General features: G+C 37.5%; 2 protein-coding genes across 2 annotated transcripts; both read left to right on the top strand.

Moving 5' to 3' along the window:
* Positions 1-292: 292 nt before the first annotated feature.
* Positions 293-863, top strand: LOC139194690 (uncharacterized). Its single transcript, XM_070819590.1, has 2 exons — positions 293-706; positions 792-863. Exons 1-2 carry the CDS (start codon positions 293-295, stop codon positions 861-863), a joined length of 486 nt encoding a protein of 161 aa, XP_070675691.1.
* A 14,569-nt stretch (positions 864-15,432) lies between these two features.
* Positions 15,433-20,647, top strand: LOC103424735 (uncharacterized). Its single transcript, XM_029099927.2, has 9 exons — positions 15,433-15,695; positions 15,802-15,971; positions 16,910-17,011; positions 17,166-17,222; positions 18,191-18,271; positions 18,575-18,609; positions 19,088-19,177; positions 19,288-19,447; positions 20,124-20,647. Exons 1-9 carry the CDS (start codon positions 15,578-15,580, stop codon positions 20,238-20,240), a joined length of 930 nt encoding a protein of 309 aa, XP_028955760.1. The 5' UTR covers positions 15,433-15,577; the 3' UTR covers positions 20,241-20,647.
* The last annotated feature ends 2,600 nt before the right edge of the window (positions 20,648-23,247 follow it).

The following is a 23,247-nucleotide window of genomic DNA, read 5'->3' as shown; positions in this document are numbered from 1 at the left end:
CTACGTCCCAGCTAAAGCCATCAAGGGACAAGCGCTAGCAGACTTCCTTGCCGACCATCCAATCCCAGCCGATTGGAAAATCTCAGACGACTTGCCTGACGAAGAGGTGTTCTACATCGACATATTTCCGACATGGACGATGTTCTTCGACGGATCTGCACGAGCAGACGGAGTGGGGGCAGGAGTAGTATTCATGTCGCCACAAAGGCAAATACTACCTTATTCATTCCAACTATGCGAATTATGCTCCAACAACATCGCTGAGTACCAAGCACTGATCATCGGGCTCCAAATGGCAATCAATATGGAAATCATAGCCCTTGAGATATATGGCGACTCCAAGCTCATAATCAATCAACTCTTGACTGAATATGAGGTTAGGAAAGATGATCTCGTCCCATACTTCCGGCTGGCAACGCAATTGCTACAAAGATTTGAGGCCGTAACACTAGAACACGTGCCAAGAAAAGAGAATCAAATGGTAGACACTCTCGCCACCCTAGCCTCGAGCATAACGTTAGGAGAAGACGAAGCCACAAACCTGCCAGTCTGCCAAAGATGGGTAATCCTGCCTGTCACTGAAATGGTACTAAGTGATACAAATGTTATTTCCATACTTCCGGTCAACGTTGAAGAATGGAGACAGCCGCTGATCAACTACTTGGAGCATGGAATACTCCCAGATGATCCAAAACACCATTCTGAAGTACGTCGACGAGCGCATCGCTTCCTCTATTACAAAGGGACACTCTACCGGCGATCTTTTGAATGAGTACTTCTGAGATGCTTAGGCGAGGAAGAAGCCAATCAAGCCATGGAAGAAGCACACTCAGGAATATGTGGAGCGCATCAGTTCGGACTGAAGCTTCATTTCCAGCTCAAAAGAATGGGTTACTACTGGCCAAGCATGGTAAAGGACTGCCTAGAACACGCCAAAAAGTGCCAAGCCTGCCAATTTCATGCCAACTTCATACATCAACCGCCTGAACCATTACACCCTACAGCTACTTCATGGTCATTCGATGCATGGGGATTAGACGTAGTAAGACCAATTGCGCCAAAGTCATCTGCAGGAGAAGCTTACATCCTGGCTGCAACAGATTACTTCTCCAAGTGGGCTGAAGCCATACCCCTGAAGGAAGTTAAGAAGGAAACTGTCGTCCGTTTCATCAAGGAACATATCATCCACCGATATGGCATGCCTCGCTACATTGTCACTGACAACGGAAAACAGTTCTCCAACCGACTCGTGGACGAGCTCTGCGAGAAATACAAGTTCAAGCAACACAAATCCTCCATGTATCATGCTCCGGCCAACGGTCTTGCAGAAGCATTTAACAAGACATTGTGCAACCTCCTGAAGAAGGTAATCGGCAGAACAAAGAAAGACTGGCATGAAAGAATAGGCGAAGCACTTTGGGCATACAGGACGACATATAGAACGCCTACCCAAGCTACACCTTATTCTCTCGTATATGGTGTGGAAGCTGTTATACCGCTCGAAAGTCAAATCCCCTCGCTAAGGATGGCTCTACAAGAAGGCTTGACTGACGAAGAGAATGCAAAGTTGCGCCTTCAAGAGTTGGAAGCCCTGGATGAGAAAAGACTCGAAGCCCAGCAACACTTGGAGTGTTATCAAGCACGACTCTCCAAGGCCTTCAACAAGAAAGTTTTCCCTCGTTCTTTTCAAATGGGAGATCTCGTCCTTTCATTGCGTAGGCCTATCATCACAACTCACAAGACAAAGAGCAAGTTCACGTCAAAATGGGATGGACCATACGTAATACAAGAAGTCTACACCAATGACGCCTACTTAATCATGGCGGAAGACGGCTTGAAGATCGGCCCTATCAATGGCAGATTCTTCAAGCGCTACTACCCCTGAAAGGCGACAACTCATGCTCTTTGTTCGCACGAGCCTAAACTGCATGAACCAAAGCTCCTGGCCCGCAAGAGCATAAATTGTGTACGGCAAAATCATCATCAAAATTACTGTTAAATTCATCACTCATTTGAACTACGTTATGGCTTGATCTCTTCTTTGGAAGGGTACGTAGGCGGCTCGAACATTCAATTTCGAGTTCAGTCATATCAAAATAAAAAAAAATATAAAAGTTTTATTAAAGAAAGTCAATTTTATTACAAAAATAAATAAATACATATGTTATTATGTATTTACAAAAAAAAAAAAAAAAAAAAAGCAAAACAAAACAAATGCATTGAGAAAAATAAAGTCCGTTTTTATTTATTTTTTCTGGAAATTTTACATAAATTTGCATTATACATACTTAAAAAAAAAAATCAAATCAAATTTACAAGAGGGGATCTTCAAAGACGATCAGGTGCCGCCTCACCACTCAGCAGAGCTCCAGAAATGAGAGGTGTCGGAGGTTGACTGTTTGAAGCCACACCACTCGGCGGAACTCCAGGAAGAAGAGGAGCCAAAGGTTGATCATTTGGAGCTTCATTACGCGGTACAGCCCCAGAAGACGAAGGCAAATGCTGCTGGAACAAACCCACAAACCTCTGATGATCAAGTAAAATCTGACCATCAGATTCCTGCATCTGGTTAATCTTCCTCTTCATGTTTGTCGCATAGCTATGTGCGAGCTTATGCAACTGTTTATTCTCCTGCTTGAGCCCTCTAATCTCCTGTTTGAGACTCATCACTTCAGCCGCCAATGATTCAACTTGACGGGTTCGAGCAAATAGGCGTTGGGCCATATTAGACACAGAACCTGCACACTGCACACTGAGAGCCAGAGAATCCTTAACAGTCAACTCATCAGACCATTTGGAAAGTAGTCTGTTATCTCTGGGAGTGACAAGGTTTCGGGCCACCACCGCAGCGGTCATATCATTCTTCACCACCGAATCCCCAACGGTAAGAGGACCAGTAGGGGATATGAAGGATGGGCACCATATGTTATCTGGAGAAGACGGGACTACCTCTTCACCAAGGTTCAAATCAAAACGACGGTCGGAGGGTCCAGACATTTTCAAAGGTGTTGAAGAAAGAAGAGGTCGGACAAATCAAGATCTTAGAAGTGCAAGAAGGGAGTTTCTACAAGCAAAAATTCAAGTGTGCTTTGAAACGAACTGCATGCCTCTATAAAGATCAACACTCGACGAGATTTCAAAGATCGAAGAGGCGAGCTCAGAATTCGAAGAGGCTAATTCAAAAATCAAAGAGGCAAGCTCAGAAATCGGAGAAGCATCTTGCTTTTCCAGACGCGTTAGCACCCGTCACGCGCAAACTCAGCTTTGCGGAAATCACGGGCAATTTGTTAAAGCGCCAATCCCAGATATCGAAGAGGCGCCAGTCTTTTTCAGCCTCGTCAGCACCCGTCACGCGCAAACTCAGCTTTGCGGAAATCACGAGCAATTTGTCGAAGCGCCGATCCCAGATATCGAAGAGGCGCCAGTCTTTTTCAGCCTCGTCAACACATGTCACATGCACACTCAGCTTGACGAAAATTACGAACAATTTGTCGAAGATTTCTGATAAAGAAGAAAGCACATGAAACCATACTGATCAATCACGCATTGGTTGCCGACACGAGTAAAAGAATAGTACCTCTACAGGTACTAAAGAATTTCCTATAACTGTCCACCTTCACCCTCCATAGCAAGGCAGACATACATAACCTTTCTTCATCTCCGAGAACCTTTCTTCATCTCCGAGAATGCCTTCCCAACGAAGCCTCTCGAGTCACTCAGTGTTTCTTATTCCTTGGGGTACCTCTGCAAACAAATGACACCAAAGCAAAAGTATCTCATATCACCAGGGTAGAAAGCAAGAGTATCTCATATCATGCGTTCTCCATGTCCTTTCCTTTTTCCTTGTTCTTACCTACAAAGACAAGGATAAAGAAAACAATATGCCGGAACCTCCCCTCAAACTCGGATGCCACATTTGCCTGGAGAACAGATAAGGCAAGTGACTTTGTTTAACCTTTATATGTAAGTAGGGTATCGTTCTAGGCCGGGGATTAGGAGGGATTGCTAATCTATTCTAAATTAATTTAAAAATATTAAACAAGACTCAAGGACACAAAACTAGGCTAAAAACTCTAATACCTCGAAACACACTTAGAAAGACTCAAAATAATGAAAACAATCAAATTAGACACTAGGAATTGAAATGGACGGAAATTGAATTAAAAGACTAAAAACAATGAAAACTAACTAAATAATATAATTTAATAATGGGGGGGTTTGGTTTTGATGAAAAGTAAATTAAACTTAAATAAATTACAGAATTGACAAAAGCATGAAATTAAGGTGAAATGATAAGTGACGGATTAGCTAGAGGGTTCTTCTCCACACATGACACATATGCAACCTAAATTGATTTTCAGTTGTTCTTTCAATAAATTGTAAATCTCAACGCCCCAAATTAACCGTGAATTGCACTAATTAACCCTCAGTTTTTCCACAATGTTATTGGGTTGGATGATTGCATACGACAACCCAAAACATTCCCTACAAGTTCTCTACATGAATTGCATAATAGAGATACAAGCAAGAATCATTAAGTTCTATGAAAAACATAAGCATTGACGAGGCACTCGTTACTATGATTTGCATGAAACTTATGCCAAGAATTTACTTAACGTGATTGTGACTAGCAACCTTCACTACTTGTGAATATAAGTTCATAACGATTAGGTGAAATTCACTTATATTCTAGCATCAAATTCATGCATGTAAATTAAGTATGCATCCTTAATCGACATACAAAAATAAGTTATAAATCAAGCAATTAAGCAAATTAAATCACAACTCAGAAATCACAACTGAAGGTAATCAATTCATATTACAAATATATTCATGGCTTTGAATTAACCTCTAGCCAAAATAAATTTAGTTACACATTATTAAAACAGAAACAAAATATAAGTTTGGAAAGATTTAACCGAAAGAAATGAAGTGAAGCTTTGCTCTCTGCCTCTGTGCTTCTGCTCTGCGCAGCCTCTGACCTCTCTTTCCTCCCGTCCTTTTTATTTCCTTTTTTTCTTCTGGCAGCCTTGCTGCCTTCCTCACGCCGTCTGTCTCCCCCCTCGGTTTCTGCTTTGTCTTTTTCTCCCTCTCCCCACTTGCGCGCCTCAGCCTTCTGCTCCTCTCTCTCACGCCTCTTCCACGCTACCTCTGTTTCTGTCCGTGTTTCACGTGCTGCCTAAGGCAGCGTCCTCTGACTCGCCAGCTGCCAAAGCAGCTTTTCTTTCCCCTCTTCCAGGCGCTGCCCCCCGTAACCACCCACGTCTCTTCCACACTGCCAAAGGCAGCTTCTATCTTCCCTTATATTTCTGCTTTTCATTCATTCCCTCCATTAGCTTCACCAACCCTATTCCATTCACTCCACTTTCCTTTCTTTATGTTTCTTTTATTCCTCCATCATTCCAATTTATTTCTTTTCCATTATTCTTGCCGTGCATTTTCTTCTCCCTTCACAACATGAATCATGATGATGTTTCAAACATCATCATGACTTATCATTATTATTATTTTTTTAATTTAATTTAAAAGCTGATCTACACATACAGTTTTGACGAAATTATTACATAAAATTTCACTTGTTCTATTTTTATTTTCTTTGCATAACAAATCCTATAAACACAAAAATAACGTAAATAGCTCAAAAATATAAGGAACTAACTAAGAAAAGACGAGTGAATTTGAAGTAAAAATATATATAAATATGATCCGATCAAATACCCCCATACTTAGCTTTTGCTAGTCCTCGAGCAAAACAAAGAAAACATGAAAAAGTAATAACATGAAAAACATTAGCTTCCCTCTATGTGACCCTCATAGAATTTCATTCAAGAAAACAAATCATCAAGAACCATAGCTAGCATCAAGGAACTAATCCAAGTTCATCTTCCTTATTCAAATGTTAGTAGTAATCTTTAAATCATCTTTGAAGTGTAGTGTGTGAGATAGCCATGCTAATGCAATTTCAAGTTTTATTTTTAAAATCATCATATGCAAACTAGCGACCTTCTCACGGGATATGCACTCAATCACACATGTGTTTAGTTTTAATGTGTTTCGCTCAAAGAATCAAATGTGAAATTTCTACCATAAGCTTGCATAAAGATCACTTCTCCACAGTCATAAATGCAAAACTTAAATCAAGAGGACTTTTATTGGATGTAATGAGGCTTAGGGATAGGGTTATTGAAACGAAAGAATAGGAAAACACAAGTTCCAAGCTACATTGCAAGCAATTCTTTTGTTTAGATTTATAAGAACTCAATCTTTCCAGCGATTCTTCTAGCACCTCCAACCACACCCTTAAACTGAAACTTTAAAAACTTTTTATTTTCTTTGTATACAATCTACTTTTTTTTTTTTTTTTTTTTTTAACACATAACTAAATACAAACATGAAATACCCCCACACTTATTCTTTTGCCAAACACCTTCAAAATACTTCACAAACGTTTCTCATAAGACATTCTCGCATTGCTCACTAGCTTGCTTGGAAAGGGTAAGGAAAAATGTTTCAGGTATAAGGGTAGACATATATGGTGATAAGAAATAAAAGGCTCAACATACACGGCTCAAATTGGCAATCTAATGATATCATTTTTCTTTGGGAAACATGGTTATTTGGGCCATAGTGGTAAACCTAATGCCTCTATCATTTCCAAATTCATGCAATCAATGACAAACATTTCGAAAGATCGTTACGCAAGTTCTAGAGATGTATCTCACATAAGTTCATCACACATAAAAAAAATAGGAGTGTATGAAAAATGCACACACTTTCAATAGGCTCAAAAACTCACATAGGATGTATATGGTTACTAAATTCACATATGAAGCTTTAAGTCATGCTTTAGTTTCACATCAACAAGGCTATGTGCATTTGGTTTTTCAAAGATGATCAAACATGTACAAAACTAACAAGAGAATTAGGAATTTCACAAAACACATGTTAACTAAGTTCTTGATGATCATGGTTCAAATTTGATCCAATTATATCATTGGGTCGGGAAACTAACAAAAATCTAATTCATAATAATAAGGGAAACAAGACAATATTTTTGGATTTTTTAAATTTTCCGATTTTTTTATTTTTTATTTTTTTTTATTTTTTATTTTTTTTAGAAAACAAAACTAATTAAGAAAACAAAAAGCAACAACACAGAAACAAATGAAACCAGTTCGTAGTCGAAGGTACAAAAAAATTTTAATTTGGTCATTTTTTATACTCTTTACCCCCAAACTTAAACTGGACATTGTCCCCAATGTCAGAAAACACTATAATGCAAATAAAAATAAAATAATAAAAAAATAATAAGAAACAAAATAAAGCAATTGGACTGAAAACTTCCCTAATTTGCAGTAAAACCAAGCGATGACCCCCCAAGCTAAAATTCTGCAATCAACTTCAAGGGTGGAAATAACCAAAAGTTCCTGCAAAGAAAAGAAATAAATCAGTTTAGTAACACAAGAAAATATAAAAAAAATTGCAAACGAAAAATTGAAAATCACGATAAAAGACAATGAATAGAACTAATAAGTGATCATTGGTCGTGCTTGTTGACTTTCCACAGCTTTCCTCTTGAACGGGGTGACACTTAGCTTTTTACTTGCAAGTGATGATTTGATGATATTGTACGGCGAGGCTTTGCTCTTTGGCAAATGTGCCCTCCAAATGTTGTTGAAGCTTCTCGAGTTCTTGGATTTAACTCGCACTCCTTGTGCTGAGTTCTTCTCTATGGCAGGCAGGCACAAGGTAGCTGTGTTGGTCTGATTCTTTCTTCAATCTTTCCAAGTGCCCACCTCTTGCTTTCTTTCTCCTTGTCCCTAGCTGAGGATGAATCAGCACGTTGTCTCCACATGCTTCGAGGAATCATTTTCACCTCCCTTACTTGTCTCCCAAGTAGATGTGGTAGACAAAATGAAAGCATAAGATGATGAAGATGAGTACTCGAGAGCAAGGCTAGGTAAGCAATCAGGAAGGGGTTCTAGGCAGTTGGCTCCAGATCGGAAGATTTATACCAAATGCTGGCTGATTGCTCGCTTTCTCCTTGTCGTAAAACAAAGACAAGGAGAAGGACATGGAGAAAGCATGATATGAGATACTCTTGCTTTCAACCTTTATGATATGAAATACTTTTGCTTTGAATGGGTTGTTCGCAGGAGTATCCCAAGGAATGAGGAACACAAAGTGACTCGAGAGGGTTCTTTGGGAATGCATTCTCGGAGATGAAGAAGTGCTGAGAGGGTGTGTCTTTGCTGTGGAAGGCGAAGGTAAATACTTATAGGACTTTTCTTCACAACTGGAACTATTCTCTCACTCATTGTCGGCAGCCGGTGGATGGATGAATAGTACAAATTACGCGCTTTCTGACAAAGCTGCCCGTAATTTCCGCAAAGCTGCCAGTTGCATGTGAAGAGTGACGACACGTCTGGACAAATTGATCTTTTGAAATCCGGGGTTCGGCTCGTGGTTTCTGAGCAAGCCCATCCTTTAAGAAATGAAACGCCTCTTTTGAGAAAAGAATCCGGCTTTTGAGAAAGGAAACTCCTCTTTTGAGAAAAGAATCAGGCGTTTGAGAAAGGAGCCCCGACTCTTCGATTTGCGAGAGGACGCTTCTCTGAGGAGCGCCTCTTTGATTTCTTCTTTTTATAGAGGCGTTAATTTTGTTCCATAACACACTTGAGCTCCCTCCTGCAAATACTCCCTTCGTGCACTTCCAAAATCTTGATCAGTTCGACTCTCCTCTTTCTTCACCATCTCTGAAAAATGTCTGGCCCTTCCGATCGTCGTTTTGACTTGAACCGTGGTGAAGAGGCAGCTCCACCTTCACCAGACAACATATGGCGTCCATCTTTCATATCCCCTACTGGTCCTCTTACCGTTGGGGATTCGGTGATGAAAAATGACATGACCGCTGCGGTGGTGGCCCGGAACCTTGTCACCCCCAGAGATAACAGACTGCTCGCTAGACGATCTGATGAATTGGCGGTTAAGGAGTCTCTGGCTCTTAGCGTGCAGTGTGCCGGTTCCGTGTCCAACATGGCCCAACGCCTATTTGCTCGAACCCGTCACGTTGAATCGTTGGTGGCTGAAATACAGAGTCTCAAAGAGGAGATTAGAGGACTCAAGCATGAAAATAAACAATTGCATAAGCTTGCACACAACTATGCCACAACCATGAAGAGGAAAATTGACCAGCTGCAAGACACTGATGGTCAAATTTTACTTGATCATCGGAGGTTTGTGGGTTTGTTCCAACCGCATCTTCCTTCGTCTTCTGGGGCGGCACCGCGTAGTGAAGCTCCAACTGATCAACCTCCGATACCTCCTCATTCCGTGGCCCTGCCGACTGCTGAAGCTCCGCCGACTACTGAAGCATCACCTGACCAATGAAAGCTATTAGTTTACACATCATTGTAAAATATTTTTACTTTTATGTTTTTTTTTTTTTTTTTTTTTTATTTTATTTTTTTTTTAGGTGTGTTTTGTTTTTTTTTTTTTTTTGTTTTTTTTTTTTCAATGTAAAATATGTAAATCAATGTAAAAAGACTTTGTTTAACCTGCCCCTACACTTAAACTAAATAACACAAACTCACAAAAATCAACCAAATAACACAACTAACTAAACAAAACAAAATGAAAGCAGTAAAGATAAGGGTGTAAGAATTCAAATCTGATTTGGAAAAAGATTTGTTGAGCAATTTCAAAATCTCCCTTCGTTGAATGCTTGGGTTGCCTCCCAAGAAGCGCTTGATTTAACGTCTTTAGCCGGACGAATCTTTCCTTTAAACTCCCCTCGGCTCCAAAGCATGGAATTTATCTTTTAATGGGAGGTGATACTTGAAATGATTCGGCAATGGTTTAAATTCAAGAGTGGGTGCCTGAATCATCAAAATCAGAAAAATGTTAGTATAAATAAAAATTAAAATTGGAGAAGATGGCTTACTTTCTTTTTCCGACACAAACTCAATGACAAACACCACATCTTTGAACATTTCTGGGATTTTGAACTTGGCCAGGTTTACTATGATGGTTGTGGCTTGTCCCGGGTCATCAAACTCAACTGCTTTGGGCTTGATTGTCTCATGCACAGCCCCTTGGATGTATTCTTGATATGCTTCAACCACTTCATTTTCTTGAATCTCTTTTCTTGGTGTGCAAGGTTCTTTGAACGTTTCAATACCATCGGGAACTTGTTTTGGTGCACCAAGAATTGGGATATCACTTTGCACCTTTGGAAGAGCTTCCACAATGTCTTTTTCACTCTCTTTGATATTTGGAATCAAAAACCTACAAGGAAAAAAGACATTTGGTGGAATAATGTTAGAATGAAGTGAATTTAGAACTTCCTCACCTGAGTTGGATGACATAGGGATTTGAGGAGCTTGCAGCAAGAATTCTTCTAAACTGCCCAGGTCGTCCTCCTTCTCTTCTGCTTGCAGCAGCAATTCATCCATGTTCGGGCTGTGTTTGGATGGTTCTGGGACAGCTTCATCCTTCATGTCACCTTCCAAAGTGATAGCATCGTGGATTTCAAAATCTTCCTTCGAATTTTCAACAGTTGAGCTGGAGAGTTCACTTTGCTCTTGAATTTGTACCATGAATTCCATAATCTCTCCCATTTGACTCTTCAATTTATCCAACTTCTTGTCTTGATTTTGTTGGTCCTGCGTCAAAGAGGTTAGTACTTGAAGAATTTGATCACTATCCATGGACATACTTGAATTTGATTGGAATTGTTGTGGGGGAGGCTGTGGTGGATGCATCGGTGTTGTATAAAACTCCTCATATGGCTGCCAATATTCTTCTTGTTGAGCCCTCTTGGCTTGATTTTGTGATCCCTGCGCCAAAGAATTTATTTCATCAAAAATTTTATCATAATCTATTGACGAACCTGAGTTTGGTTGTGGTGGTTGCGCAGGGCTTGAATAGAACTCATTATATGGTTGCCAATATCCTTCGTGTTGAACTGGTTGAGGTTCCCACCACATAGTGTTTGAATGATCACTCCAATCTGAATTATACGTGTTGGAAAACAAGTTGTTCATTGATTGATTATGATCATGATAACTCTCCCAATTTCTTTGTGGATGTTGATCAGCTTGATATCCTTGCGTATAGGACACATCAAGTGTAGGGACACTTGGCATTGTGGTCCGTTCGGCATTATGAGTCAATCGAGCAGTGAGCTGTGCCAATTGAGCTTGAATGGTCGCAAGTGCCATGTCTTGCTCCATTTGTACCTAAAATCAAAGAAAGAAAAATAAATCAAATATCAAAAGTAAAATACACAAACACCAATATAAACATAAACAAAAACAAAAATAAAGGGATTAGCAAAGTTGCTAATCCCCGGCAACGGCGCCAAAATTTGATGCGAGAATTACTTGACACACAAATTAAACCCTCTTTTTGACAATTGTAGTATAGATGTAAGTAGGGTATCGTTCTAGGCCGAGGATTAGGAGGGATTGCTAATCTATTCTAAATTAATTTAAAAATATTAAACAAGACTCAAGGACACAAAACTAGGCTAAAAACTCTAATACCTCGAAACACACTTAGAAAGACTCAAAATAATGAAAACAATCAAATTAGACACTAGGAATTGAAATGGACGGAAATTGAATTAAAAGACTAAAAACAATGAAAACTAACTAAATAATATAATTTAATAATGGGGGGGTTTGGTTTTGATGAAAAGTAAATTAAACTTAAATAAATTACAGAATTGACAAAAGCATGAAATTAAGGTGAAATGATAAGTGACGGATTAGCTAGAGGGTTCTTCTCCACACATGACACATATGCAACCTAAATTGATTTTCAGTTGTTCTTTCAATAAATTGTAAATCTCAACGCCTCAAATTAACCGTGAATTGCACTAATTAACCCTCAGTTTTTCCACAATGTTATTGGGTTGGATGATTGCATACGACAACCCAAAACATTCCCTACAAGTTCTCTACATGAATTGCATAATAGAGATACAAGCAAGAATCATTAAGTTCTATGAAAAACATAAGCATTGACGAGGCACTCGTTACTATGATTTGCATGAAACTTATGCCAATAATTTACTTAACGTGATTGTGACTAGCAACCTTCACTACTTGTGAATATAAGTTCATAACGATTAGGTGAAATTCACTTATATTCTAGCATCAAATTCATGCATGTAAATTAAGTATGCATCCTTAATCGACATACAAAAATAAGTTATAAATCAAGCAGTTAAGCAAATTAAATCACAACTCAGAAATCACAACTGAAGGTAATCAATTCATATTACAAATATATTCATGGCTTTGAATTAACCTCTAGCCAAAATAAATTTAGTTACACATTATTAAAACAGAAATAAAATATAAGTTTGGAAAGATTTAACCGAAAGAAATGAAGTGAAGCTTTGCTCTCTGCCTCTGTGCTTCTGCTCTGCGCAGCCTCTGACCTCTCTTTCCTCCCGTCCTTTTTATTTCCTTTTTTTCTTCTGGCAGCCTTGCTGCCTTCCTCACGCCGTCTGTCTCCCCCCTCGGTTTCTGCTTTGTCTTTTTCTCCCTCTCCCCACTTGCGCGCCTCATCCTTCTGCTCCTCTCTCTCACGCCTCTTCCACGCTGCCTCTGTTTCTGTCCGTGTTTCATGTGCTGCCTAAGGCAGCGTCCTCTGACTCGCCAGCTGCCAAAGCAGCTTTTCTTTCCCCTCTTCCAGGCGCTGCCCCCCGTAACCACCCACGTCTCTTCCACACTGCCAAAGGCAGCTTCTATCTTCCCTTATATTTCTGCTTTTCATTCATTCCGTCCATTAGCTTCACCAACCCTATTCCATTCACTCCACTTTCCTTTCTTTATGTTTCTTTTATTCCTCCATCATTCCAATTTATTTCTTTTCCATTATTCTTGCCGTGCATTTTCTTCTCCCTTCACAACATGAATCATGATGATGTTTCAAACATCATCATGACTTATCATTATTATTATTTTTTAATTTAATTTAAAAGCTGATCTACACATACAGTTTTGACGAAATTATTACATAAAATTTCACTTGTTCTATTTTTATTTTCTTTGCATAACAAATCCTATAAACACAAAAATAACGTAAATAGCTCAAAAATATAAGGAACTAACTAAGAAAAGACGAGTGAATTTGAAGTAAAAATATATATAAATATGATCCGATCATTTACATATCTCACTCTTTGGCCATCATGATTTGCAAATATATATGTCTATCAAATAAGTTTATTAGAGTTAGAATGTGCATTGAACTGAACCTTAGCTATCTAGGAACACTTCAATAAACTAGGTTTTAGATTGATAAACTAAAAAATATGATCTTAGTTAACTGGTATTGCTGACTAGTCAGTCAAGCATAAAGGGAATACGACAAATTGTTTTGTAGGTACAAATTCAAATTGTTTTGTATGTACAAATTCGTCAAGACTGAATACGACATATTTTTGTTACCACAAATTGGTGATTTTATTTAGAGTCTGAATTAATTCTCGAGGAAGCTCTCGGAATTCCTTTTGGAGTTTCTCCTTCTTTGAATTTTTTGTAGAGCTAACAATCTCCAAATTTTTAATTCCTTGAATAGTGTGCCTTAGAAAGGAAAACATGGTTAAAATTTTCAAAACCATAACGAACAACACTCCTTATGTGCCTGGATTTTCACCCACCGACGGAAACCCTAAGATGGATCCCAAACTGATTCTACAAAAAAAAAAAAAGAATCACTGATTAACATTAACTGGTCAAAGGTAGCAGGTCAACGTTGACTAGTCAATAGTTGCGAGTCATCATTTTAACTCCAATTGAGCTGGTTCGAGCCAAGTGGAATTTTCGTCGCTTTTAACAGAATATTTTGTCAAAAGTAACGAAATACATGATGTTGTTACAGAATATCCTGTTGTCTCCTTTCTTATGCGGGTCGCACCATAACCATCTGTTTCACCAGAATCTTCATCTAAAATTGGTTTTTGGTTGGTTTTCTGCAAAATTTTCAAATCGTCCTAACTTTCTCATTTCTCAACCAATTTTCACGTTCTTTATATCAAAATGAAACTGGAGAGAGGAGGAACAAAAATTTACCTACTTGGAGTTCAAAATTGGCTAGAGACAACGACCTAAAACTAGTTGAAGAAACTCAGCTAAAAAAAGAAGTTCAAATCTTCGTACTTTTAGACATATTCGAATTGGAAATGATTCGATCTTGACCTAAGGATGAAGGGAAGTTGATTGGTGATTTCAAAACCTTCCAACTCAATAGAAATAAGGACAGAAAACTCATCGGAAAGTTCATTTTCGTCTGAGCCCGAGTTAGAGCTTTCAGGCTTGGTTTTCCACGAAACAAAACTCTGATTCAAGTTTGTAGTGTTGAAGGGACGAAGATGATGTTGTTTTGGGAGGTTAGTCCATCGAAAAATGGAGGTGGTGTCATACTCCATGGGTGTAGGTCAGGGGCGTAAGAGAATCAGAGAAAGAGAAGATAGAGTTTTGGTAAGTGACCCAATGAGGAAAAGAAGGGGAGATATAGAGTGGAGGTGTGGGCCTCAGTGGTACGCAGTCCAACACCAAAAAAGGACAAGCAAATGTGTCCCATAGTGATAAAATTACCAAATTGTCCTTGACATTACATGCTTCGTAAAATCTTCGTTCGAGGTCCAAATTCCATTCCGCTTACGTTCGCGCATTAGTAGCGTTGAGTACTACAAGAATACACTAAGATACAAGTTCACACACATCACATGAATCACAAGTACAAGGTCAACAAAAGTCAACATTCCCTTCTCGGGGTATTTTGGTCAATTTAACATTAATGAGAACAAAATTACAAAGAAATTAGAAACGAGTTGTAACAATGAAGGGAAGTGAATGCCAACCAACATCTTGGTATTCACTTTCCCCCTATTTTCCATGAGTCAATAAACTATTTTTCAAGCCTAGACTTTCCAAACACAAGAAAGGTAAACGATTTCTTATTCCCAAGCTTCATTTTCTGCATACCAAACGAGATTTTAGATTTTTAATTTTTTTAGAGAGGTGTATTCAATTGAGAATTTGAGAGAATTATATGGATTTATAAATTCATGGATTTTATGGAGTTTAATTGATTTGTAGAGATTTCATGTAAAATTTTGATTTGCTTAAAATACACTACGAAATCTCTCAAATTCCCTCTAATTCCTTAATTTGTTCAAATTCTTTAAAATCAAATTCTAATTAAATACATTTGGAATGTTATAAACTTCTTTAAAATCCTAATTGAATACACCCGAATTTTTAAAGATTTTAATAATCTATCTTAAACTTTTGATTGAATACACATTAAATTTTAGAAAATCACTTAAAATTCTGATTGAATACACTTAAATTTATTAAAATAATTAAAATCACTCAAAATCTCAATTAAATACTCTTTCGTTTATACTTTCAGATTGGGGGATTGGTTTAGGCCCCGAAAAATCGTTTCTCTCACCACCTTATCTCCAATAAAAATGAACAGCCCCGTTTCCTTCACAGTTCACCATTGCGTTGCGGTACACACAATTAGCCACTGAGAGCATTGGCAGATAGGGACAATGGAGACCCTTCTCAGGGTTGAGTCCTTCTCCTTCCCAAGAACCCTTCCAATCCCTAATCGTTCACTTCCCAATCGAATCCCACCTGTCTCTGCCCTCAGAACAACCCCACCTCCTGGTAAGCCCCCCAAATCGATTGCATTTCTGCAACCTTCAATCAATACGCTTCATTTGGCAGTTCTTATTTACGGGATTTGATTGCTTTTTTTGTTCTTGAATTGCAGTGAGTGAAGTTGCAGAGGAGGACGTTCTGCAGACATTTTTCAAGGAAAGGCAATTGAATGGAGACTTGGTGTCAAAAGTTTCTGATGTATTTTGGAAGCGGGAGTTTGCCAATTCTATTGATACTGATGATGGTGCCGAATTTGGTGATACTCCTCAGCTAGAAGAGCAGGTAACAGAGAGATTTCTTCAACTCAAATTTTAAGAAAACTAATGAAAAGAGCTTGAAAACTTTGAGTTTTAATAAAAATGACAAAATAAATGGTAAAGTGAATACTATCAAGATTGACATTTTAGTGTAAAAATGTGGTTTTTCATTAAAGTGAACAGTTTGGGAAGTTTTTCATTAAAGTACCCCAAATTTTATGAACCGGAGCTGCTTAAGATTTGCATAACATTCCCAAGTTGTAGTCAATGTGCCTGAGTGTTTGGTTAAATGGATATCAAACCATATTATTTTGGAATTTCCTAGGGTAAGTAATAACATTGCTAATTTCGGATTTATGGGTGTGAATTTTCTTTCTGTTGATCTCATCTTAAGTGGATCAATCGCTTTTTCGGAACTCTTCCCTTGCTTGCTTCACTTCATCTCGCCTATAGTTTGATGGTATGGCACATTCTTTCTTTCATAACAAAACTGTAGTAAAAGAGTACGTGATTCTTGCAAAAGGTTTTCATAGTTCATTAATTTTTTGGTCGATAATGTGATTTTTGCAGAAGGGTTTCGTAGTTCATTAACTAACTTGAGTAACTTCATAACTGGTGCTCTTAGTTTCGTTAGTTACAGAAGGAAGGTTGTATGAAATCCTGAGGAAAAGTTATGTAGTCGCTGGGCAGGTTTTGACCATTGAGGCTTAAACCTTGTGAGTGATGATTGTTAGATTATTAAATCAGTGGGAAAGCGGGATGAGCATAATTAAGGTCTGTAGGGCCTTACTTTTGGATTTATTTTCCAGATAGAATACAGATAATGCTTTTCTTCACTGGCCCAAGGATTTGGTATATCCAACTGCTAAAACGGCATTGTATTTGTTTGTTTCAAATTTAAAATGGTGAGTGAAAAAAATGTATTACTTCTTATTCTATTTTTTGTGGATCTAACTTTTTTAGGTCACTGAAAATGATGCTGGTGGATTTTTGAAATTGTCAACAACCAACGAGTGGGTTCTAGGTGACATATCTGCACCAGTAAATAGAAAAGCCAGAGCTAAGGTATACTTTCATTGCTTATCTTGGCATTCTAATCTTCGTTTTATGCTTGCTATGCTTCCATTGTGACAAATAAGAGAAAGACAGAAAATTTCAAAGTTGGTTACTTTACAAGGGGAGATTTGATATTTCTTTGTTACCTTACGTTACTTTACAGGCCTTGCAGAATGACAGTGACAGAAGGAGGAAACTCAACCTTCTTCAGTATGAAGCTGTATGATACTTGAACCCAGTATGTTCCTTGGTGTTTTGTTGCAAGTCAATGGGTTATGTTGACGTATTTTTTCTTCTTTTAAGTTAATGAAAATTGTAAAATGGGCACCATGAAATCAGAACGGCGGGCTGAGCAATTTTTTTTTGGGGGGGGGGGGGGTGTACAAATAGAATTACCACATTGTTATGACAAAATTCTATTATGAAGCTATCTATTGAAGTAAGATGAATTTTTATTTAGTGTTCTTGTGTCTCAAATAGATTGTTCAATCAAATTTACGCTTTCATGCGTTGGATCTACTATCAAAGTAAACTTTTAACTGTTGACTCTTTATACGCCTTTTGTATCCTAAACAAATCTATATGGTTGAGTAAATCTTAGGAGTACTTATTTTCAATATTATAGTATCTTGCTGGTTAAAAATTGTTGTTTGAAATGCATCAGCAACATCTATACGCATTAGTTTAAGTATTTTGATTGCACATATCATGTTTTACGTGGTTGAATGAACATTCAACGATTGATAGGAGTAGTTATCTTGCCATATGATGTTTATATAAAGAAATAACAATATTTAAGTATCAGTCACTGTTATAAATTAGCCAAATCTATGCATGGTTTATTTCCACTAAAAATGACATTGTGGATATGCACATCGGTTCCATTGATCGTGTTGACTTTATCTCGTTGTCAAATGTTTGTATGATGATAAATTTTCTAGCATTGGTTACACTAATTCCATTGCAGATGTGCACTTTGGTTCCATTGGTTGGCACTTGGCAAGTTGGCAGTTAACATTGTTGTGTGTATATATAAGTGTACATGTTTATTCTGTTGGTTGGCATCTGACATTGTTGTGCCCTTGTTTCTGTTTGTTGCCTTTTGGTGTCAGCATGAAATATATCTGTATATATTGTGTTTCTTAACAGATACAAAAATGAATGATGATTCTCTGTCCTTACCTGCAGTTACAGAGGGAATTAATGCTGTTATCCATTGGTATTGGAACTGCATGTACTGGGTATTGCTTAATAGCATTGTCATCCCAGGTATTACCTTTCAAGAATAAAACACACTAGCTTTAAGTTTGAACTTACCAATGGCACCATGCTTAGGACGTACTTTCACGAATTCTGCTAGGAGTACTTTGTTTAGTTGATGAGAAGAATATAGGAATTAGTGCCAGGAATATTAGAAAACTGATGCTGACCAAATATTTGTAATTTCCCGAGCGTCATGACCTATTTTCCACGGTAGATTGCTTTCATTCACTTTAAGTTTACACCAAACGGTGGAATAATGTAGTTTATGTTTCTGGGTATGGAGAACTAACTTGCAAGTCAACCACACAGGCCGCTGTCAGTTATGCCACGGGAGTTCTTTTCAGGTTTGTTCATACAACTTATTAAATTGAGGTTATTTTGCTAAAGCTATAGCTTGCACCAATAGTCCAGGCACAATTCTTGTTTAATGAAGTCTACGATGATTTAACAACTCTTATTCCATTTGTATATTGCTTTTGGTTATTGGTTTACCTGGGCGGTTTAATAATTATTTTAACAATCTTTATTAGAATATTAAAAGGGAAGTTGCTTAGAATGGTACTTTGATGTGCTAGTGCTACATATTTATTCTTCATAAAATGTTTGACAAAAAGTTGGTAAATGTTTTTCTTGAGAAGACGTGTTTGGTGTGAATGAGTTAATCAGTATTATTTTTTTTAATTATTTGTTGTAATAGTGAAGAATTCTCTTTTGAAAGAAAAAGGTTGAGAAGAAAAGAGGAATTTTCGCTTTGTTAATGCAGCTCCTTTTGTTTGTGATTATCTCGAATTTAACTTACAGGCTGTATCATTTTCAATGCAGTTGCTTGTACCTTAAACTCTTGTACCAGCAAGCAGACAATATATCCAGAGACGCAGTCCCTCAAATTTTCAGGCAGAGGAAGACTAAGAAGTAAAACCAAAAACATCTTCATATTAATTATTGTAGAAGTTGCTCTTATTCTTTCTGCTGAAAGTTCTTGCATTTGATTTGCTCAAACTTACATTCATCCTCTCATCCAGAATTGGAATAAGAACCGAGGATTTGGAGGATTTTCTAGAGAAAACGATAAAGGGGTGTGGTATTGCGCTTTCATCTCCAAGGCTTGTAATACCAGCAGCAATATATGGATTGTGGATTCTGTCTCATCAAAAGTTTGCAGGTGATTTGTTTGATTTCCAGGTAAATCTTGAAGCTGTTCTTGTGCCATCAGATTCTTTTATGAAAGAGTTTTTCTATATAAACACCAACAATTATCTAAGTTCAGCCCATAGGTATTTCTTGGACTTGAAATTCCAATAATATCTTCTTACTAAAATAGAATCCAACCAAAAAAAAAAAAAAAAACTGAAAGCTTTCCTTCCCATCAGGCCCTCCTCCCTCTTCATACGTTGCCTCTCCACCATCACCACTCTTCTTCTCTCTGTACCCGGTACCCAGAAAAACTGAAGACAAAACCTCCCTCCCAAAATGAAAAATTGTGATTTGAACCAAAAACAACAAAGCAATCTATCAAATAAATTAAAAGCATTATAACCTTGATCTTTTCTGAGCAAATCCAATAAATTGGTGGATGGCAGAGCGGCACTAATTGAGCTCTCTGATTTGGGATTGCAAAGGGAAAAACAACACGAAACTGATTTGTGCTGTGGTGGTTAGAACAAAGAAGAGTATGAATAGAAGGGTAATATTGTATTTTAGGGTTGAAAACGCATTTAAGTGGTGAACTTAGATGATGCGTGGAGTATAAATAGAAAAACTCTTTCTGAAACTATGCATTGACCATTCCTAGAAAGTCTGAAGAGCTCGTACTGATAAAATCTTGTTTCTTGTTTACACAACTGCTTCTTCATTACAGCTTGTACCAGCTATGCTTGGGTTGTTTGTGTATAAAGCCGCTGCACTATATCAAGTTTATAGAGATAACGAAGACTTGCAATTTATCTTTCCGGATAATGAAGAAGGCTCAAAGTGACTGAAACATTTTCTTTTTGCATTGTGATAATTTCACAAGCAGAGTCTGATGCCTCCCGCTCCCTGAAATTTTGCCCCGCGTGTTCTCCTTCTCGTCAGTACCTGTATTATATCTTTTATGTATAGCCAAACACGAAAATCATCTTCCAGGTAATCTGAAGAGTGAAATGAAGTAACGTGGTCTGAGGTGATACACGGTTGATTTCTTCGTTCAGGTTAGTTTCTGTTAGTTGTACCTGTAGTTACTTTGATCATGTTTCTCCAGGAAGATCTGTCCAAATGTAAGCAATTTATTATTCATCAGTTTATCCTCGAGGCATGTTTCGTAAAACCTACAGTTTAGAACAAATTGTGCGCTGTAAAACATGCTTCGGCCATTCTAATTGAAGTTGACAATTTTGTTTAGAAGATCCTGTTCTCTTTAATCCTGTCAAAATAATGCTATAGTCTGTTGCAGTGTTGCTTATGATCTTAGTTATTTTAGATAGGTCTTGTGGCTGTCATGTGAGTTACAAGTATTCTGAAGAGCTACAGTAAAAGGTTATTCGTCTACTTTTATTTTTAGGATGCTCATATCTTGTACAAATTTTTACGTCATCTTTTGGTAAAAAGTGACTTAGATAGATAATAAACGGTTTACATCAAAATATATAATCAAAATATAATCTAGTTGGCTTTGGACAACTCTTAAGCCCTATAAGCATTAAAATCTCGTTATAGTGATATATTTTGTAAAGGAATGACCTCCTTGTAGTAATTTGAATTAGTTATATATATGAATAAGGGTAATGTTAATTTTATCATATTTTTCATATCATATTTGTATTGTGCCTCAAATAAAACTAGGCCTCACAATACATGTGGTCTCATCTCTATTAGGGAGGTGGTAAAAATGTGGTATGAAAAATGTGATAAGAATAGCATTTTTGTAGGAGCCAAGTACCACGGTCTCGTGGTATTTCTTTTTACTTGTAAGTGAAATGTATTTTGTTTAATTCTCGTCAAAGACAAATTTGAATCACATTATTGCTAGCTCATTGTGAGATTAAGCACACCTCCTCCCCCTTAGTATAGATAATATTATTTGTTCAAAAAAAAATTGTAGGAATAAACTCCACATTGTAATTGTTGTCACTAAGTCCAAAAATATTCAATGTCATAAAAGTTCAAGGTGGCCGGTGCTTTATTTTTAGAGTGGATGATGGGGTATTGAGGTCGCGGGTACGTGATACCTCGGTAACATGGGTACCTTCTTATTGAAGTCAAAATATTTCTAACTTCTGTTTAGGCATCACACTTTTGGTTTGTTTTTAAAGATTGTGTCTTATTTTTCCGACATCTTGGAAATTGACATGTTTCACCATTAATGTAGTACTTTATATCCATACAACTTTCATGAAGAATAACTTTTCATTAAGAATAACTAAGTAACAATGATTATTCTTTTTTGTTTAGTAACAATAAAATAAATTTTTTATAACTAGTGCTCTTCTAAGTAATAACCACCTACAACCCTGCTTCCCAAGTACCTAAGTGGAGTCTCTCTTACAAGTTGCCAAGTTAAACGAGGAGGCCACTTGCTACTCAAAATTCTCTCAAGTTCAGTTCCTCTCAAATTAATTTGGACTTAAGCATCAGAGGCTTTTTAAAGGATACATTCCTCCCTTTGGAGGATACGTTCCCCTATTTTTCTTGGGTGTTCTTCAATTGTCCTAACAGTGTTAATTGTTTTGGAGGATGATTTATGTCATCTCATCCTTGGTGGAAATTTGCGTTCACACTCGTCTATGATTATGACATCAACTATGTTGAGCATGAAGTATTGAAATTTGAGGAGTAGGTTATATCAAACCCCATCTCTCATGTTGCTTACTTTATTACACATCAGATCCCTGTATAACTCAGTGGAGATTGTGGTGTGGTTACAAATGAAGTGTTAGGTTTCTAAGCATGTAATTGAGATTAATTTAATATTAATAATTAAACACGCGTGGAAAATAGATAGTAAACATGATATGTAATTCCAATTACATATTAGATCGATTGTAAATTGATAATACAACAAATAAAGAAGGTGCATGAAATTAATAATATTCCTTAGCCATGTGCGTGTCTCCTTGTGTGATTTTCCGTGTGCTTGTGTGTTGGATGTATGCCCTAAAGGCAATCAATATTGTAAATTGCTAAAGGTGATAAAGTGTCACACCCTGAACTCGAGGTTAGTGGAAAAACAATCCTCAGTTAGATGTGCGAGCTAAAAATTAAATGAATAAAGAAAACTGAAACTCCTCTTGAAAAATAAATAAATATAGAGAAACTGAAATGAAATACGGGGTGGAAAATAAATTCCTCTTAACCAATTCAAGAATTCTTTACAATGCTACAATAAATAAATAAACCTTTCAGTCTCACACTTAATTCGATCTCATCTCGCCTACCCCCTTCAACTGCTTAGTTCGTAAACCTGCATAACAGTAGAGGGGAGAGCTTCAAAAGCTGAGCCGGGACATAACTGGACAACAATAAATTGACAATACTATCAAATCATTATTAACAACAATGCATGAATGCAATGCAAACTTTTCATTTATACCGTTGGTTCATATAATAAAACGCACGGACCTATATGTCTCATACTATGCATTTTACCACTGCCATGGTGGTTCGAGTGTTCTATTATACAAACTAATCCCCTTAACACATTTATCCCAATTTCCCACCTTTAATCTCGTGAATTCGTACTCCAAAACACGCAGGTCTCACACGTTCCATACCATGCTTTGGCCTCGAGGGTCATGTTATATGAATTACCACCCATTGTGTTTATCGGAAACCGTGGTCCCTAATAGAGTTGGGTCTAATATTTCCAATACATCAAACCATTTCGATTCATCGCGGCACCAACCCATGCAACACACCTAACTCATGCCTCTCATTATTGCAATGCCTGATATGAACTCCATCTCATATATGCAAGACATAATAAAACACAAGCGTCGCAGTAACTA

Source organism: Malus domestica, chromosome 03 (assembly GCF_042453785.1).
Source record: "Malus domestica chromosome 03, GDT2T_hap1".
Classification (NCBI taxonomy): Eukaryota; Viridiplantae; Streptophyta; class Magnoliopsida; order Rosales; family Rosaceae; genus Malus; species Malus domestica.
Note: the sequence above shows the minus strand (reverse complement) of the source record. Positions and strands in the feature narration are given on the sequence as shown.

Bases quoted from the DNA above. Each gene is read 5' to 3' on its own strand.
- LOC139194690 (XM_070819590.1), top strand. From the start codon at position 293: ATGGCAATCAATATGGAAATCATAGCCCTTGAGATATATGGCGACTCC. The intron at 707-791 runs GTACGTCGACGA...TGAGATGCTTAG, and splicing joins ATCCAAAACACCATTCTGAA to GCGAGGAAGAAGCCAATCAA.
- LOC103424735 (XM_029099927.2), top strand. From the start codon at position 15,578: ATGGAGACCCTTCTCAGGGTTGAGTCCTTCTCCTTCCCAAGAACCCTT. The intron at 15,696-15,801 runs GTAAGCCCCCCA...CTTGAATTGCAG, and splicing joins CAGAACAACCCCACCTCCTG to TGAGTGAAGTTGCAGAGGAG. The intron at 17,012-17,165 runs GTATACTTTCAT...GTTACTTTACAG, and splicing joins ATAGAAAAGCCAGAGCTAAG to GCCTTGCAGAATGACAGTGA.